This window comes from Podarcis melisellensis (assembly GCF_964234715.1).
Source record: "Podarcis melisellensis genome assembly, chromosome: 14".
In the NCBI taxonomy this organism is placed as follows: Eukaryota; Metazoa; Chordata; class Lepidosauria; order Squamata; family Lacertidae; genus Podarcis; species Podarcis melisellensis.
This window is the reverse complement of record NC_138546.1, coordinates 27,773,816-27,794,354: the sequence shown is the minus strand read 5'-3', so window position 1 is coordinate 27,794,354 and position 20,539 is coordinate 27,773,816. Positions and strand designations below refer to the sequence as shown.

The following is a 20,539-nucleotide window of genomic DNA, read 5'->3' as shown; positions in this document are numbered from 1 at the left end:
CGTCCTGCTGCTGTATTATACCAGCCTATTCCCCAAACAGAAAGAAAATTAAATTTGTGCAGATGGTGGGAGGCTTGTGGAATGGTTATTTCGACAGTCCAGCTGTTTAACAATTAGGCCATATGGCTTCATTGAGAGAGCCTCCCGGTGGGATTTTTTAAAACCCAAATAATGCATTACTTACGCCACCTTGTCTACTTCAGGTAGCGAAGAGTGAGGTGTAAATGCACTACAGCAATGCTGACTGGCAATGCAGAGGACCATGGAAGGTATTTGACAGGGTCCCAGACCAGAAACACATGGGGAGGAGCATAGCTGTCAACTTTTCCCTTTTCTTGCGAGGAATCCTATTCAGAATAAGAGAATTTCCCTTTTAAAAAAGGGAAATGTTGACAGCTGGGGGGGGGTGCTTAGGAAATTCAACAACAGAAGCAGACTCTGCAAACCATTGCAATGTAAAATACTCCTCTCTGTGCCGTATTCCAAGCACCACCTTGGTTTTCTACATTTTAAATTTATTACTTAGAATAACAGAATCATAGAATTGTAGAGCTGGAAGGGACCACAGGGGTCATCTAGTCCAACCCCTTGCAATGCAGGAATCTTGTTGCCCAAACGTGGGGCTTGAACCCACGACCCTAAGATTACGAGTCTCGTGCTCTGCTGACTGAGCCTATCCCTACCAACATCTATTATTATTATTATTATTATTATTACACTTTATTACCATCCCCTCATCCTAAGGTCCCAGGGTGGGTTATAACAATTAAAACACAATATTATGCATTATTAAAAACAGTTTAAAACAATTTAAAACTACAAAAATAAAATGGATCCTAAAAATATTATCTCAAGCGTCAAAAGTCAGAGAGAAAAGGTGTGTCTTCAGTATTTGCCAAAAGCAGAATAATGAAGGTGTCTCCCCACCCACCCCGCTTCTCTCTTTGTGTGTGCTTTTTAATGAATTCGATGTGCTAGGGGAAAAGTGCTTATTTTTTTAACTTACTTAGGCTGATGTTTTAAAATATGTCATAAGTCGCTTGGAGACCTTTGTCTAACACATGACTAATAAGTCTATATATATATATATATATATATATATATATATATATATATATATATATGCTTTCGTAGATTTTCACGGGTACAGGAATGCAGGTTTTGGTGTCCTCGGGTGTCTTCCCGTGTAAAAGTTGGGGTGTCTAGGCGACGTTTCGACGAGGTCTCACTCGTCATCTTCAGGCTGGTGCTTTCGGCTTCTTGTTACTGGAACAGAGCAGGATCTCAGTGTTTGAGTTCCTATAAATACTGTTGAGGGGGTGTGGTGTATAGCCTCCAATGTTCTGGGCAGAGAGGAAGTTCTCTCTGCACACTAGCCTGGGAACTTCCTCTCTGCCCAGAACATTGGAGGCTATACACCACACCCCCTCAACAGTATTTATAGGAACTCAAACACTGAGATCCTGCTCTGTTCCAGTAACAAGAAGCCGAAAGCACCAGCCTGAAGATGACGAGTGAGACCTCGTCGAAACGTCGCCTAGACACCCCAACTTTTACACGGGAAGACACCCGAGGACACCAAAACCCATATATATATATATATATATATATATAAAATTTATATATATTATTAGTCCACTACCTCCTTTAATTTCGCAGAAGTGTTTCCTAAGAAGCCATCCCCTCCTCCTTTGGTGCCTAGATCATTGCCACTCCTGTTGTCCAACACAAACTCAGTTACCAGTTCTCTGCAGATGCTTTATATAAACCTGATAGGGTGCAAAGATTGAAAAGGACAGGATTAACAAAGGCTTGGTCCTCAGAACAAAAAGGGATCCATTTAGTAAATTGGAGGCTCTTTCCTCCCTTTTTCTTTCTTCTTTACAAAAAAAAAGAAGAAGGAGATCTTCAATTAGTGTCTCTGCTCAGAGGGCAACACAGGACAAAAGAGCTCCAGGATGTGGGGGATTTTTTAAGCATCAAGGAAGAAATCAAAAAGCTACCCTGAGCTCTAATCTAGTCTAAATAATTTTAAAAGCCTTTAAAAAGAGGACAATTGTTGTGTATTGGAGGCGGGGAATGGGTGGGGGGAGATTTTTCTGCAATTTATGCATTTGCTTTGCCAAAAGGCTTACCTTTGCAAACTGAATACACTAAATCATGTTTGTGTGCAAATTAATGGCCTGCGGTGTGTGGTTTGTTTTCAAATACAACTCTGGATAACTTCACAGGGAAGGACTGCTGCTTAGTGGCACAGCATCTAATCTGCTTGTAGGAAGTTCAATCCCTGACATCTCCACGTAGGGCTGGTAAAGACCCCAGTCTGAAGCTCTGGAGAGCAACTGCCAGTCAGTGTGTGGACAGTGATGAGATAGATAAGGCAGTTTGCTGTGTTACTAGAGAAAGCATAATCATGGGGAGCTGGAGAACAGGAGGAGAGACATAGTGTCGGAACTCCGCTCGGCCAAGCCGATAGGGCCTCATCTTCCTCCGAGCCGAGCCTATGAAATCGCCTCCAACGTGTTTAATGACCTTAGCCTTTGATAAGGCCTCAAGCACATTCTATCCAGCAGGGGTCCCAGCACAGGGAAGAGACGAGAGGTTTGGCCACATTGTAAAGAGTTTTATTTCTAAACTACGCAGAACAGAAAAGACATCCTCTCTCTATGAAAGCAGAGAGCAAATGAACAAAGGAACAAAGGAAACAGAAACCACTAACGTCACATCCCGTCTCCCTTTCCCGTGAGACTCCAATAGTATGGAATCCCAGGAATGTAAACAGAGTCCTGTGACTCCACGCAGCAGCTGCACAGTGAGAAACAGAAACTAACACATAGCTCATTCTTTCCAGAAAACAGGGTCCCTCCTGAGCAGCCAGCATTGTTCAGAGGGATGTATATGGTTACATGAGCAAAGCAGCCTCGGCCCAGTATACCTGAAGGAGCGTCTCCACACTGAGGTCCAGCTCCAAGGGCTTTCTGGTGGTTCCCTCACTCCGAGAAGTGAAGTTACAGGGAACCAGACAGAGGGCCTTCTTGGTAGTGGTACCTGCCCTGTGGAACGTTGTATGGTCTTTATATATTTTTTATTATATATTTATTTATATCCTGCCTTTTACCCTCAAGGGATTCAAGGCAACTTGCATATAAAACAGGAAGCGCTAAAAACATGAAGAAGAAGAAGAAGAAGAAGAAGAAGAAGAAGAAGAAGAAGAAGAAGAAGAAGAAGAAGAAAGTAATCATTAAGAAAAATAATTAAACAATTGAAGATCCCTCTCAGATCTTTTAAAACATACAAATAATTACAACAAATACAGCACAGCACCAGCCCTCTCATTAAAAGCAGTCAGGTCTCAAAAGCCTCTAGAATAAGCTTTATAAATAAAAATACTGCACTGCATAGTCTCCCCAAAGACACATGCCTCTATGCGGCGAGGCTGCATTATCGATATGTAACTCTTACTTCCAAAATGTCCCTTCACGGAAACTATTTTATTATGCTGTCTGCAAAACTGTACTGCTGTTTATTTTATTCTAACTGCCATAATGCGCTCCACACAGTTGTGGCGGTTTTCTTTCTTTAGTCTTTGTATGCTGTTTCTGAAAACTCACTACACACATCATTATTATTTTTAAGCTGTTGCTTTGTTAATCATTTCCCCAATCAAAATTCCACTGCCCCTCTCTGAATTGCTATTAATGTGGAGGAGGGGCACAGAGAGGCAGGTGCAGTGTGTCTGCCTGCCTCCCCAGCACCACCAACAGTAGTTTCAAAAGGCCATTAAAATCATATCACCATGGAATTGTAAAGTCGGAAGGAACCCCAAAGATCCTCTAGCCCAGACATCCCCAACCTTTGGCCTCCCAGATGTTTTGGACTAAAATTCCCATCATCCCTGACCACTGGTCCTGTTAGCTAGGGCTCATGGGAGTTGTAGGCCAAAACATCTGGAGAGCTGCAGGTTGGGGGTGCCTGCTCTAGCCCTACTTCCTGCACTGTCCCCCATCCTATTTGAAACCATACTGGACCCTGCTTAGTTTGCAAATGTGCCGGCAGCTTTATTGCTGCACCACTCACATGGGGTGGAAGCAATGCGGAAAGCTTAAGTCTCCATCCCACTTACCCACTGCAGCCTAATTCAACTCCTGCCATGACAGATTTTGGTCTTTCAAATTTCAATGGCGCCCTGTGCAAGCCCAAAATTTGACACACTCTCACACACACGCCTCTGGCCTTCTGTTCTGCTCAATTCACTAGGTCATAGTTGAGATGCCCTGCACCCCTTAGGTTCAGCGCCCAGTACGGTGGAACAGGTTGTGCTGCCCTAAATTCACCTCTGCCCATACTCAGCCCCAATAGCTACTGCTAAGCCACGAAAGGTGTTAGCAGAGCCTACCATGCAGCCCACTATGTCACATTTAATTGGTTATTACAGACATCCATAAGCAGAGATGAATCCATGACCCTTTTATCTTACTGTATCCAAGGAGCACAATAATCAATACTTTCTAGAGGGATAATCAATAAGCATCTCTCACAGAACTATGGTCCCTAAGGTCCCCTGGAGGGAGAGGTTGTCTAATACCCACCTCTGTTGCATACCCAACTCAGAGGCTCAATGGCCAGCAAGCAATATTTCCCTGCAGCCCTTGTCTTCCCAGTAAAATCATAAGGACTAGCTGCTCACCAAATTAGTCAGTGCCTTCCTCCAAAGGATAGATTGTCCTGCCAAACAGCATCAGTCTTCACAGACATCCAAATACCTAGGTGACCAATTATCAAATGCATGGCAGCAAAGATCAACTCAAGCATTCGTCCAAAACATGAATCCTTAATTCCGGATATTCTCTGACATGGAATTGTTAAAGAGCAAAAAGTCAGCCAAAATAATTCATCCCAACCCGCTTCGACTATTTGGTCGATAGTGTGACAAAGCTGTGATTTCATGCTTGGTGATTACTTGAGATCTCCCATTCAAGAGACAAAAGGGGGGATATCAAACTTCTTTAGTTCCTAGTTTCACATCTCTTGTGTCCAAGCTACCAAGGCACTTTCATTCACTGAACTCCTTTCACCTCTAGCCACCAACTTCCATCCATCATGTCGTAGTAAAATGAGATTGATGGTCTCCCTGTAATGGGGGGGGGAGCACTCATCCATAATGGAAGAGCCTTGTCCCAGGAAGTGAACCTCCAGCACGGCCACAGACACGGCTGAAATACAGCCAAGCCCAACAGGAGCAAAGGAATGTGGGGTGGTTGCAAAGAGGTTGTAGCATTCAGCTATGATCTCAAAAGTGCTGCTTTTAAATCTTTCAGGACTTCACACCAGGCAGCATGTCCTCCAGCCCAGTCACGTAAGAAGGTGTGTGTTTGTGTGTGTGCCTATGTCTGCCAATGGGGATGGAACCTAATCGACAAGAACGAAAAGCTCAAAAGCAATACAGGGGAAAATACACGCAGTAGCCAAGAGCAACCAGACACAGAATGTGCTTAAAGTGAAATAAAAACTTAGACCTTCCCACCATCCCAGCACCATGCTGTGAAGGAAGATAGAATTTAAAACATGTGAGCAATGCCTGGTAAAATTCTAAATGCCAGAGGGTTATCCAAGAATTTCCAGAAGTCCGAACAGTAGGGCTTCAATCACTTGCAAAACACTCACTCCACCCACCCAGTTACTTCCAAAATCCAGAATTAACTGTATTTTAAAGAAATATTATGTAGGTTTGCAGACAGAGAGAGAAGGTTGCACTCTCTATCTCTCAGAAAGAACACCAGGGCAAGCAGGGAAGGCAACAACCCGGCCTCTTCCATCAACCAGAGAAGGTCAGCTGTCAGAGATAGCATGCCCCTGAATGCCAGTCACTGGCAAATGGGAATAATGCTATTGCACTCCAGTTGTGCTTATGGATTTCCCACTGGGGCATCTGGTTGGCCATTGCGAGAACAGGATGCTGAACTAGGTGGGCCATTCTCCTGGTCCAGCAGGCTCTTCTTAGCTGCTGCAGTGCTTGCTTTCCTTTTCCCTCCCCATTCGTTTTTCCTTTCGTATCATGTCTATTAGATAATGGGCATGCTGACAGAGACTGACTTATATGTACAGCCCTTAGGAAATATTAGGCACTTTATAAGCATTGAATAATAATCTTTTCCCCCACCCTGGCCAGAATATACAGCCTTCACTATAAAGAACAGTCACAGAAACCTGCCTTTTGGAGAGCACAAATGAAAAAAGGGGTAAGATTAGGAGACCGCAGCAAGGAATCCTGACTTTGGGCCACCAGAAAGAAAACTATGAATAGAGATATTTTTTATTATTATAAAAAAACACCAGCTTGGTCCTCACTCATCCAAATGTGCTGCACTTAATTAGAAAGCCATCTTTTTAAAAAACCCAAAAAACTTTTACAAGAAAGCAAGGCTACTATTAATGAAAGAAGAACCAATTAGTCTTTAATCTAAAACTTCAAAAAAATGGTAACTTTTTTTAAAAAAATAAGCGCTTTTGATCATTTTATGCTCCATGAGATTTGGTCTCCCCTCGTCACACACTATTAACTCCAGTTAGCGCCAACAAAAGTGGCTTTACAAGGTCAAGTGAAGGAAGAACGCCCAGTCCTATGAATGGCCACCTTGCGATAGAACGCCTCTGCCAGACTTCAGCTGTGCATTTAATTTGCGTGATTTCAACCATAGATAGTCGAAAGCCAGTTGGTTGAAATTCTGCAAGCAAGGAAGAAAGCTGAAAAGCTCTTTCCAGGCAGGGAAATACTGGCTTTTAAAGTCTGTGTATTGCTAGGGTGACAAGGCCTGCTGAATGCACCAGATTCAGAAGGCTAGGGAAGCTTGTGCAGGGGCAGTTTGGATATATGTGTTTTTGTGCATACACTGAATTCTTGGAACCAAACTGCCATGTAGAGTGGCGGAGGCAGGGGGGAGGTAGACAGACAGATTGATGATAATGGAGGAGGAGGAGAGCAGATCTGACTCCAATGGCATCAAAGGAAGTCACTGGTGATGAAAAGCAAACTTTTTTAGTTTCTGGTCCATGGTCTTTCCCAGCTTTGGAGGTGATGATACAACTTCTTTACAAGGGTGCAAGGGAGCCTAAGTAAGCCTCTGGGCTCTTCTCCAAACTAAAGAGGGCCTCAGAACTGGGGAGGCCTTCAGCTGAGAGCCCAGAGAGCTGTCACCACCACCCATAAGAGGAAACATTGGCAGCAAAATTTGCTTTCAGATATACAGGAAATGACTGGTATTTCGTGGGGTGGGGACAGAAGAGATTAATAGGACCTTTCTGGGTATGAACTTGCAACTGAACATCCACTGACTTTGCTCCACCCAGAATAAAGGGTTTTGTTTATCTCATTTTATTGCAGGAATCAACATTGTGTTTACACATCAGAGATGAGGAGCGAAGCAGTTGGCTTTTCAGAATTCCAACCTGTATGACAATGAGATTTTAGAGACTTTGCATCCATAAACCATGAGGGCTAGAATCTTTCCCGTAAAAAATAATACTGACACTTTAAGAACGCGACTTTAAAAAAGCAACAAGACAAAGTCACAGGAGTTGGCAACCCGGAGAATTTAAAATTACTGTGTGCATGTAGTTAGCGATATAATTAGCCACATAACTCAAGCGTGCAACCGCTGTCCGACTGACTTTGCTACATTTAAGCGAACCGTTTCCGGCATGAAACATCCATCATTCCTTATCAGGAAAACAGGCCTGGGAATTGTGGCAGCATAACCAACTATTAATTCTATGAAAAGCAATTTTCAAACTACATTTTAATGTGCTATTTACAGGAGGCTCTCTCTGTAATACTTGCAATTCCCTGGGATGCAAATTTCACACTTGTTATTTCAAGCAGGGCCCAAAAATATTAAAATGAAATCAGTATCTTCCGAGGTAACACAGTGAAATAACCAGGCAGCTCAGCCTTTCCCATTCCAGTGCCCTCCAGATATTTTGGACTTCAAATTCCCATCAGCCCTAGCTGTGTGGGTTGTTGTTAGAGAGGATTTATCACCAAAGAACCCACACAAATTGTATCTACAGATAGCATCAAAGTGGAGACCTGGAACTTCAATAAACCACTCACAACTCACCAGCCCATCTGGGGAATAAAGACTCCCCATTTCCATCTCTTTCCCCAATCTGCAAGGGCCAATGCTCACATGCACATTTGCCATTCATGCTTCAGAGGTGACCCATGTAGATCCCAGACCACTCCAACGACAGGGTCATCTACTGGGATGCCTTCCTTCAAAACCACCACCAGGTCTAGAACTGTAGGCACAACTCTCTGAAGATCTCTTGCAATTCTTGGTTGTCACACCAAGAGCTGTTAAGCACACTATATGTAAATCTACCCTTGGGCCTGATCCAGTGGCTTCAGCTGTTGCAAAATGCTGCGGTCAGAATGCTGGTGGAGAAAGACTAGCACATCACTCCTGTGCTTAAAAGCTTGCACTAGCTGACCATACACTACCAAACCAGGTCCAAGGCTCTTGTATTAATTTACAACAACTTGGATCCAGGATACCTTAAGGACCATATCACTCCCTTCTATCCCTGCCTGATCACTGTGGTCTTTGGGGAGACCACTGTCAGTGGTCTCCCATGGTTCAGATGCATGGCTCATTCATATCCACCAGGGACCATGTGTTCAGGATTATGACCTCACTTTTACGGAACTCCCTTCCAGTTGTTCAAAAAGGCCTCTCTTCCTGTTGAACTTGGACTGAGTACTTTAAAAAAAAAAAAAAAATTCAGCAGCTATTTTGACTGAACTCTGGTTTTTTTATAGTTTTAACTGATTTTTTAAACCTTTCCTTCATTGAATTAATTCTACACAACTTAAAGATTTTTGTAATTAAGCAGTATATATATTGCTGAAATAAATAAAATAAGCAGGTGAGCTGGATATCCTGATTCAGTTGGGTTTGGGCAGGTCAGCATCCTAGGGAGCTGTCCAGAGTCCTGAAAGTACCCTCAGCTGACAAGCTCAGTTTCCTGCTTCCTTCCACTACTCCAGGTGGGTTACCCCAGACCTTGCACTGCAGAAAGAAGAGATGGTGCACAATGCCAGTGCCCCTTCCCTGCTGCCCAGTACTGCTGGCCTGCTGGTACCAGCACAAACTCACTGCCTGCACAGCAATGCAAGCTGTAATTTAAATTTCAATTCACACATCTGGAAAGTTGGGCAACAACTGTATAAAATGGTCCAGTGCCAGCAACACATCCCTACCAACCCAGCAAAACTCATGTACATACGGATGCAGAAGTCTCCGCTCTCGTAATATCCTGGGCAGCACTGCGATCGTCGCCGATACATAGTCCTCAGTCCCCTCCGATATGCTGTCTTATAACTTATTCTAAATTGTGAGATAGAAAGAACACATTGGAAATCAATGCTCACACTCAGAATACTATTTGCACTGTGTTACTGCCTGGAGGGTATGTTCAATAATTACTTTCAAATGTTTTTTGATATATATATATTGTGTGTGTGTGTGTGTGTGTGTGTGTGTGTGTGTGTGTGATCAATACAGATTTCGAACTCTACAGTTCAATTCATACTCTAAAACAATTTTCTCTGTGTGTCTCTCTCTGTGGAAATAAGAATGTCAAAATCCATTGCCTGCCTCTAAAAAGGAACAGGAGTGAAATTTGGTTCCTGTCCACATTTTAATGTGAACCTGCCTGCTTTGCACCTCCTGAACCCATCTGTGAACTGTAGTGCAACTCATATTTGAACTTCAAATTAAATATATTGCTGCTACAATGCAGAAAACTAGTCTGTTTTATATCACAGATAATCCGTGAATGTATGCTCAGCGTTTGATGACTGCAATTATCAAGTGATGGCTTCCATTTGAACAGACATTCTTGCTGTAGCATCTCAAAGAACCAAGTTTTCCACTGGAGTCAATGATTCATAGCTGCAGTCATCCAACACGTATACTTCCATCAGTAGTAAAAAAACCAAACCTAAGTTATGCATGCACATGTGTGATTCAGGGCTCAGTTAAGAACACAGGAAGAGCCCCAGTGTATCAGGCCAAGTCAGCAAATGTCACCACATCTTACTGTAGCAACTCCCAAAGTTTAACTTGTGGTGTGTGAAGTATTGCTTCATTTGTCTACCCTAAACCTCACAACATTCAGCGTCACTAGATGGCCCTTGGTTCTAGGAGAAAACCTTCCCTGTCCACTTTCTTAATCACCATGCATCATGCATCATTTTAAACAACTCTATCATTTCTCTCCCCACACCCCTTCCTTATTCACCTTTTTTTAAAAAAAACTAAAAACCCTCAAATGTAACCTTTCCTCACAGAGGAAGGTGCTCTTTTGAGTTCTTCTTCTCTGCACTTTCCCCCAGGATATTTACATTTCATTCCTTCTGAATTGGGTGACTTAAGTTTAAATCCAAATTTTATGTTTTGTTCCAAAAAAGGTAAAATAATAATAATAAACCCAAATTAGTTGCAGATTTACAATACCAAATTGGTCATGTTTTCAACAACAAAAAAGAAAAAGAAAAAAAGAGCAAGTTCTCTGGAAGAAAAAAATTCCATTTCAGCCTCTTTAATTTTGCAGGAGGATTCTGGCAAAGAGAGGTCTATATTTATCCTCAGCATCTTGAGAGCATCACCGAGGCTTAGATAAAAAGAAGGCAATGTGGAGAAGATGAAACGGTAGAGGGAGATTGAAATATCTTCCGATCGCCACTTACCTGTGTCGAGTGCACTTGAACCAGTTCAGGATATCCGTGCATCTCGTGTAATAGATCTGATCAAAGGGATGTGAGTACGATTCCTGAACAGTCACGGCATAGCTGGAAGCAGACAATGAAAGGGGGAGAAAAGGTGGGTCATTAGCTTGTAAAAGCTCCCCCTGCCCCTCTCTCTCGCTCATATATTAAAGCTCCTGCTCTCCGCAACATGTGAAGGTTACAAGTCACAGCAAATCACTCTGGCCCTCCAAGGTCTCCCAAAGACCCAGCATGTATTTGTTTGGAATATTTATCCTTTTTTTACTTGCAAAAACAGGAACAGAGAGCATACTTAACCCTGCTCCCCTTGTCCCACTTACAACTTCGTACCAAATACAGCAGGTATACATATACCGTATATGACTTTCCTTCCACCCTTTTCCTGCTTCCTTTGCTTTTCTACTGCTCTGCATAATCCACATCTTTTTAATCATCCAATTTGTTATCTATTAAAAACCTCTATCTCTTTCAACTCTGCTGGATTTACCCGAGACCTGCTAGGCTATGTATTTATTCATACTGGTTCTTGAAATATTCAATAAACATGATCCGTTCCTCCTTGTATTCCTTATCTCCATTTTCTCTTATACTTGTTTGTCAGACCAGCCAGTTCAACATGTTCAAACATTTTACAATGCCATTCTTCCTTAGTGGGTACTATACTTGTTCTCCACCTTTGTGCCAATAAGGTTCTAGCTGCAGCAGTGGCATATAGCAGGAATGTCCAACAGATCGATCGTGATCTAATGGTAGATACCCGTGAGGTGGTGGTGGTGGTGGTGGTGGTTGTTAATGTATTTTTATTAAAGATTTTCTTGGTTTACAAAAGTATGTGCAATCTTTCTCTCTCTCTTTTTCCCCCCAAGTAACATTTTTTTACAGGTCAGTTTCATTTGTTGAGACATTAGGAAGAAAAGGGGGAAAGAGGTGGAGCGGGGAAAGGTGGTTTTGATAGATTGTAGCCTGCATCAGAAGAGGACTTCCCCAAATCAAATCCCGAATGACCTACTTTAATTGTTTTAGGTTCTCCGAGGCACCAAACAATGGCCAACCACCAGCAAAGGTAAGGCTGTCCAGGGGTTTTAAAAAGTTGATCCTGAGCTAATTGGTCTAATAACAGATGAAAGCTAGATAGATGCTCACATTGGCCAAAGCTTTTTCAGATCAAGAAATAAGTGAAAGATTATGTCATGGACTGGCTGAGTGCACAGGACTGGTAGGAGACAGCAGCTGGGGAACCCCCAAGGGAACTGCTGGGGAAAGACAGCTCAGAGCCAGGGGACTGGTGGTCGGACGATGAAGAGTGGTAAGAGGGAGAAGACTGGGAGGAGGAAGCTGAAGAGGCAACAGGTTTTAGTGAACAGGAAGAGGCTGCAGCAGAGAGCAGTCCAGAATCAGAGACAGAAACAGAAGCTTGGAGAGGAGGGAGGCCCGGAGATTGAGATGTGGTAGGCTACTGAAGAAGCCAGGGGGTCTCCGGCTCCTCCTGCGACAAGCCCTTCTCCCTTCTGGTCTTCCATAACATGCAGAGAAATGAAGTGAGCAGAGCAAAGAGAGACAAGATGAAGGAGCCTTAGGCTCCTAGGGAAGGAACCGGGGGAGGAGCCTTAGGGAGCTGTGGGAAAGCAGGGACCTTCAGTCTTCGCAACTGCCTCATTGGGACAAGACCTCCTGGGAAGTGTTACTGTGAACACCAGCCCTGTGCTGTTTCAGTTCCTTTGAAAAAGAATTAACTTCACTGGCACCAGGTGTATTATTGCTGACCTGCCCCTGACTCTGGCTCCTGATGAATTACTTCTCATATTAGCTGCCATAGATTGCTAGAAAGGCTATCTTTAATTTAAAGAAATCACTCCATTTTTAAGTACGAAGGGCCCTGGTGGGCTATTAAAAACAAGTTCAAAAAAACATTTTTTTGCAACCATGCCTTCAGTCACCTTGTTTTTGGTGAAGTTTGGCATGCCTGCCCCACTGGATCAATGTGTTTTATTTGCGTTAACATAACTTATTGTTGTTATGTTTGTTATATTGTACGCCACTCAGGTATTATTTCTTAATGAATAATGAATGAATGATAATAATGAATAATAAATAAACACTGAGACATCAGAACCAAAGCAGCAGCCCCCACCCCACCAAAAACAATGTGTGTCCTTAATTTGCAGGCCTGCAGGCTGAAACTGGCCGCCATCCAGTTAAACCAGTATTCATTTCTGGGCTTACTGATGGCTACAAGCTGTGGAAGTGGGGGCTCTGTTGGGGGAGACAAGTATGGACAAGTCACAAACTGCCCTCACGATGTGGAACACTGAAAGAACAGGCAAGTGATTTTCAAAGCTTTGTCTCTGACACGGAGCTTCTGAACCAAGAAAAAAGGAAATCTTGTAAAGAGCAATGGAAAAATGTAAACTGATTGAAGCTTGCCACCATTAATAAAAAAGAAAGAAAGAGGGATCGGGGTGGGGGGAGTTCTATGCCCTCACATAAAACCATATCAGATATTCTTCCTCCTGGGACTGTTCAGCTTTTACTTGTGTACAAAAAAGGCTAATTAAAAGCACATATTAACATAATGCTGTCGAGGCTTCCCGGCACTTCATTCTGATGATGAAGGCACTAGCCCCGCAAAATGATGGGCACACCAATCAAACACAAGGCTTTTTTATATTAGAAACAGGAAAGAGGTCTCTGGGGCTTGATTTTTCACTTTTGCTCATTTTAAACAGAACCTATTTTAATCCAAGATAATTTGTAGCAGAAATTAACCAGTAATTGAGAACCATAAATTGTGAGTTAAGCAGCGGGTTCTCTGTTTGTTTGTTTGTTCCCTGAAAAACTTTAGCATTGCGTCAACCAATAAAATGGGAGGGGTAGCCAATGCCACAGAAGACAAAATCGGGATTCAGTATGATCTTAACAGGCTGGAGAACTAGGCCAAAAATAACAAAATGACTTTCAACAGGGACAAATGTAAGGGTCTGCACTTAGGCAGGAAGAACCAGTTGCACAAATATGAGATGGGAGACACCTGGATTGCCAGTAGTACATATGAAAAGGATCTAGGAATCTCAGTAGACTACAAGCTTAACATGAGGTAACAGTGTGATGCAGCAGCAAAAAAAGATAATGCTATTCTAGGCAGCATCAACAGAAGTATAGCGTCCTGATCAAAGGAAGTAATAGTCCTGCTCTGTTCCGCCTTGCTCAGACCACACCTGGAATACTGTGTCCAAATCTGGGCGCCACCATTTTAAAAGGATATTGACAAGCTGGAGTATGTGCAGAGGAGGGCAACCGAGATGATCGAAGGTCTGGAAACCAAGCCTTATGAGGAACGGATGAGGTTGGGTGGCCATGTGTCATGGATGCTTTAGTTGAGATTCCTGCATTGCAGGGGGTTTAACTAGATGAGCCTTGGGATCCCTTCCAACTCTACAATTCTATGGTTCTATTAGTCTAACCTAAGCCCATTGCATGTGGGTTCAGCAAGCACTCAATCATGGGTCTGCTCCATCCTGGGTTTTGAAAGGACATGCAAGAAATCTGCATGTACCGGTAAGTTGTACACATTTTCCTATACATTTTGGCCATAAAACACACATTTTTTTCAAAGCTTTTCAAATCTTTTCAATACAGCTCCTCCCTAAAATATGCATTTCAAAGCAAAATTTGTATTTTTGTTCACACAATAGCCTTACACAGCACTTCCCTTACACGCTTTCCTTAGTTTAAGGGGTTGTTGTAAGGATGTAAAACACTATAGATTTTTTTTTAAAATCTATATTTAGTAAATCCTATTACTACTTATTAATACAGTGTCTTGCTTTATAAAACAGCAGCCTTTGGGGGAGTTAAGCACGCTGTATCAAGACAGAGTAGGTTTAGAGATCACCTTCAATGCCTGTCAGTCTGTTTCTATTGATTGCTCTGCTGTCAGGGTTCAAAAGTATTACCTTCAGGGTCCTGAAACTCACTTAGTTAAGAGGATTGATATGTACCTGAGCTCTGCAACATGGGGGTCCTAAATGAAGGCAATCCAAGGGTTGACGCTTAGTCCGAACCTGCCATTTGCCTGAGAGCAGAAGCTCTTTGGATTCAGAGGCCTTACCGTGATAGCCAACATCAGAAATGATTGTGGCCACATTTTAAGCAGGGACAAATATGTCAATTTCAGTTTTCTCATTTTCCCATTCTTAAGTTCAGTTCTCCACATTTCCACATTTTTTTTTTAAGTCCTCAAGAAAATCCGTCAGTGTTTTAGTGAGAATTTCTCCTGATATACACCATTTTTGGCATTCTCCCAATACAATGCATTTTTTACTAATATATGCATAGTTTTGCCTTGGGCTTTTTCCCCCCAGCCAGAACTCATCAGAGCTCAGCTCCAGCACCTCTCAGGTGGGTTCCATTGCCATTCTAAGAGAACAAGGTTCATGGTGAGCTTCAGCACCATTTTTCTAGAAAAATAGCCCTGGGTTCCCCCAATATACACATTTTAATACACCTTATTTGGTTGGAGAATGGCAGTGCAAAATTCAGAGAAATGCAAATGCCAAAGGGTTAAGTACATTGGTTCCCACCTTGTTTCAGGAAGTGCAAGTTAGAGAGTTTCATGCCAAAATGTATTTCTCCCCCACTCCTACTGGAAAACCTGTGTGTGTGCAGGAGTATACCCTACAGTGCTTTGGGCACAGGGCTTTAAGCACCTGGTTTTGTCAGCCAACAAAATGTCAGCCCTAAGAGCTGACCTCTCTTTTGTCTGCGCGGGGCAATGAGATATCCTGCTGGCAAATATGCCAAAGCGGAACGTATTTAGACTACTCTTTTATTAACATAAACCCCCTCGTCATCTTGATTATTATTTTATGATCCTGTTTGCTCCTCTTGACCTCACCCTAACTCAATCTCTTTGGGCTGATTTATTACCATCTAAGTATCACAGTCATCTTGGCCGGGGCAGCCAATCAATTCTGGTATTTAATTTTTGTTTCTCCTTGATTGGGTCTCTGGGTTGCTGACTCCTTTCACACAAAATCAATACTGTATTCCTGGGCTTGAAATGTACTTTGCTGTGCAACTGCAAACAATACCAAATCACAGGCTCCATCTCCACCCACGTTTGCCCTCAAAGCCTGTTGTGCTGCGTGATCAACATCCTTAAAAATAAAATAAAAAAATGCACGCACACAACACCTTAATAAATCTAAGCATAATGAACTTCAGAATGCCACTAAGAGCTGTTTACGTTACTTAAAGAAGATTCATATTCATTATAACATAAGGTGAAACACATTTTAAAGAGCCTGTTCTTGGATAAAACAAGCAAGACTGTGCTTAGCTTAAGAGCTTTACGGCAGAAAAGTGGGACCTACGTAGGAAGTTGCTTTATACAGAGTCAGACAAATGGCCCATCTGGTTTGTTGTTGTCTACACTGACTGGCAGCAGCTATCCATGGTTTCAGGCAGAGGTCAATTCCCAGCTCTACCTGGAAATGCTAGGCAGGGACTTTCACGCAAAGCCCTTCCCAAAGCAGAAATTCCAAAGGTGACAAATCACAGTCAGATAGTTTGCCCTACAACATCTAAAGGTTATCCGGCTTTGGATAAAGAAGATGGAAGCCTCATATTCCTGCCCTTTTGGAAGTTATGACCACATGAGCAGCAACCTCAGCTTAACAAGTCAGTAATGTCTGGCACAAGTCATTTCGGGTATTCAGAAATGTTACCTCTTTGTTATGACTGGAACACTTATGTAGCCGGTCTATAGGAGGATAGTTGAAGTCACCCACAATGATAACAGTTCCTTGACTGCATTCCTCATATCAAGATCTCCATGAGCATTTTGACCAGGGGGACAATAGCACAACCACAGCAGGGGAAATGAGACTCCTCTGAAGGCAGGTAGTGCACACTCAAGAGAGAATTCAAAGTAAACTCCTCCGGACATGCCTCCAATCTTGAAGCACTGCTCATAAGAGGACACTGTTCTACAATGGAAGATCTGCTCTCAAGGTCCTCCTCAAAAATGAGGTGGATTGTGACTGAGAAGGGGGTCCTCAACTGTGGGTCTGTGCAATTCTCTGCCCAAGGAAGGCTCAGTGTATCTTGACAGCATTTTTATTCCAGTTTTGTATCAAACTATGTTGAGAACTGCTCTATAAATAAAGTGGTATACAGAGGTTTTTAAATCTGCGAAGGAGCAAAATTTTACCTTTCCCAATGGCTGCAAACATTTGGGTCATCTGGATTTAAGGAGATGGTGGTTTTCAGAAGGAGAGACAGGGCAAGGACTTTAAGATTCCACCACAGGAGGAGGCAGAACATCATCGCTGCTTCTAAGCAAAGGAGAGAAAAGCATTAATACAAACAATTGCTTCCTAGTATCATAATTAACGAGTTATAGATTCTGGTACATTTTATGCCAGTCTAGTGTAGTGGTTAGAGTGTTGGAGTTGGACCTGGGAGACCTTGGGCCAGTCAACGACTCTCGGCCTAAGAGATGTGCTACCCATCACATCAGGAATCAAAGCTTTGAACAAAAGAAAAGAGAAAACTGAAGGCCAAAGCATCTGTTGGCATTAATTTTCTCCATTAGCAATGTGTTCTTTCCGCAATTCCTATGCTTGTTTTTTTAAAAAAGATTAATTTTTTTTAAAAAGATTTCCTTAAAGTGAACCACTGAGGCATTATAATAGCTTACTTCTACACTCACCCAAGACAGAAACCAGCTCTTGCTAATTTTAACAGAGTTTGCAAGTGTCAAGCACAAGGCTGCCAAATCTGCCTCCAAAACATGGCTACTACAGATTATGATTGATTGACAGAAAATCAATTGAATTTTCAGGACTTATTACGGAGTTCAGAGAAGAAATCCATTTACTTTTGAGGCACCATTTTAGAAAGTTCTCGTTCAACCTAATGCTTTAAGGGCTATGATATACCTGAGAGATAGACTTCAGCTCCCTGCCATTGCAATTAATGATGGCTGTATCTGCCAGTTACAAGTTGCCCTCCATTTCTCATTTCCCCCTATGTTTTAAGTTTAGTTTGTTACATTTCCCCCATTAGCTTGCAATTTAAAAAAATTCACTACTTTTTCCTTCTATTATACACATTTTTGTATGCAGTTTTCCCTTATGCAAGTTAAAGTTATATTCACATATATACATGCACTTTATGAACACTTTCCCCTGATATACACATTGTTGGTTGAAGAACTACACTGCCAAATTTCAGAGAAATGCAAATTTTGAACGATGGTGTGGTGATTGGGGTATTTTATGTGTGAATTAGGTGCGTTCATATCAAAGAAAGAACTGGGTTTCTCCCTTTTCTGTAGTCATTCACTCCCTGGAATCTACATTCACAAAAAACAAATGCCAAACGGCATGGTTGATGGTGGCCCCCAGGGATAGAGTTTCCCTCCTTCTGGATGACAAACCAGAGTCAGAGCCTCACAGGTTTTTGCAGGGGATGTATGCAACCCTTTAGGGTCCTTACACATCTTTGGTGTTTAGGATGCAATGTGGCAGGACCATCCTTAGAGAAATTCCTCTATGAGGAAAGACTGTAGCACTTGGGAATTTTTAGTGCAAAGAAAAAGCGAGGAACAGGTGATATAGCAGAGGTCTATAAAATTATGCGTGGCATGGAGAAAGTGGATAGAGAAGGAAAATTGTCTATATTTATTAGTAGCTTGCATTAAGAGTTTTGCTGCACATTTTTGTAACATCTGTTGTTGTTTTACTTTTGTATACGCTGCTTAGAATTTGGGCTTGCCGATCAGAAGGCTGGCGATTCAAATCCGCACAATGGGGTGAGTTCCTGTGTCTCTGTCCCAGCTCCTGCCTACCTAGCAATTTGAAAGCACACCAGTGCAAGTAGATAAATAGGTACCACAGTGGCGGGAAAGTAAACAGTGTTTCTGTGTGCTCTGGTTTCCAGCATGGTGTTCTGTTGCAGCAGAAGTGGTTTAGTCATGCTGGCCACATGACCCGGAAAGCTGTCTGTGGACAAACACCAGCTCCCTCAGCCTGAAAGCGAGATGAGCGCCGCAACCCCATAGTCGCCTTTGACTGGACTTAACCGTCCAGGGATCCTTTACCCTTTTTTTTTTTACCTTTTATAGAAATAGTCTAAATAAATAAATACGTTCACCATAGAAAAGCACTGTATTACTCCAACAAGCCTTCCACAACTTGCGACCCTCCAGATGTCTTAGCCTACAACTCCAATGAGCCAAAGCTAACATAATGTTGAAGTTGATGCAAGTTGGAGTCCAAAACATTTGCAGGGCACCAGGTCAACAAAGGAGGAGCTAGTCAAAAAATGCAGCAAATCTATGTTTTGACGCCAGATACCATGTCAGCAATGCATAAATGGCACCAAGAAATAACTAAAATAATTAAAACACCTATTCATGCTTTCCCTCAGTTTTCTTTGTTGAACACGTAGACTGACCAAAGGCCTTTTTTTTTTTTTAACCAACGATCTTCTTACGTGGATGCTGGTAGCTGCCTAGATTTCCATAGTGCAACGTTGGAAAGCACTACATAATTTGAATATTTCCTTATGGGCTCCTGCCATTGCAGGAAAAATAACACAAAACTACATGCTTCCAAGGGAAAAGAGGGCCCTGAACATTTCAATTCTGTTTGGTGGGATTTTATTTCTTCTGTTTCAGATATGGATATGCAACAATCACTCCCAGAGTGATGTCAAAAAACACGGTTGTCTCGAGTTAATGTAAAGTGTAATTATTCCTCATGCTTATAATGGTATAGGAGCTGCCTTGCATCGGGTATGCTAAGTTGATCAGTTATGAAATATTATTAAAATCAATAACAAAGTAAGGCAAAATTGACCAAGTCTCTCTCTGTCAAGAAACTTCAGAAAGCTAAAATCCAGAGTGGCTGCCATTTCACGCATAAATAAAATAAAATAAAATCAATCCCAAGGGAGGGAGGAAAGGAGGGTAACTTAGTAGAAATGTTAAGATGAACACTAAGATTAGTGGGTTAGTGGAGAGAAGGTATTTTCATCCCGTTATAATGAAACTGGCAATGAACGGCTTGGTGTCAATGAGAAAGCTGAGGTAATAAAGTTAAAAGAGAGAGAAAGGAGGCTTAACCATTTGGAAGTGATGTGATGGATAATGGGAACACACAACCCAATCAGCTATAATTAACAAAACACATCATGTTGTGAAAAAAATTTCCTCAGAACAAGATTTTTCTCTCAGGCACTGCTTCACTCTGGCCTATCCTTTGGCCCAGTTTTGACCTGAAGTGGTCAACCTCTTGTCAGGCTGTTGTCACTTCAGATGGCAGGCTGGGGTTAAAAAGACTTCATACAAAAAGATTCCTTGGATATAGAAAATTAGTATGTCAGGATTTTCCTTGGACCTCAGCCTAGCCACCTTCCTAAGGTTTACCAGCTCAGTGAAAACAAGGCCTTGTTTTCTCCTGCATCATGGCCTTGTTTTCTCCTGCATCACGGCCGAAATCTGATTGTGCCTTAGTTGTTTCACTTTATTTATTGAAAGGTGGTTTTTTTTTGGGGGGGGGGGGTAATTTACATTGGAAAAAACCCAGTCCCTGCTATTGAACTTAAAATCTAAAAGACATGACATAAAAGGGAAAGGGTTCACAGAGAAGAAGGGTTACAATAAACAGCGAACTCAGGCGCTAGTTCATTGTTATTGTTATTGTTATAGTGTTATTGTAATGACCACCTGAAATGGAAAGATTG

General features: G+C 42.2%; 1 protein-coding gene across 7 annotated transcripts in view; it reads right to left on the bottom strand.

The window, feature by feature from the left end:
- Positions 1 to 20,539, bottom strand: part of MEGF11 (multiple EGF like domains 11) — a 338,635-nt gene that overhangs the window by 237,436 nt on the left and 80,660 nt on the right. For all 7 annotated transcript variants that reach the window (XM_081888442.1, XM_081888441.1, XM_081888440.1 and 4 more), the window contains exons 3-5: positions 17,001 to 17,124; positions 10,751 to 10,852; positions 9,286 to 9,386 (exon numbers count right to left, since the gene is read on the bottom strand). In XM_081888442.1, the coding sequence (XP_081744568.1) occupies positions 9,286 to 9,386; positions 10,751 to 10,852; positions 17,001 to 17,116 (319 nt within the window). In that variant the 5' untranslated portion in view covers positions 17,117 to 17,124. The remainder of the gene's footprint in view (positions 1 to 9,285; positions 9,387 to 10,750; positions 10,853 to 17,000; positions 17,125 to 20,539) is intronic.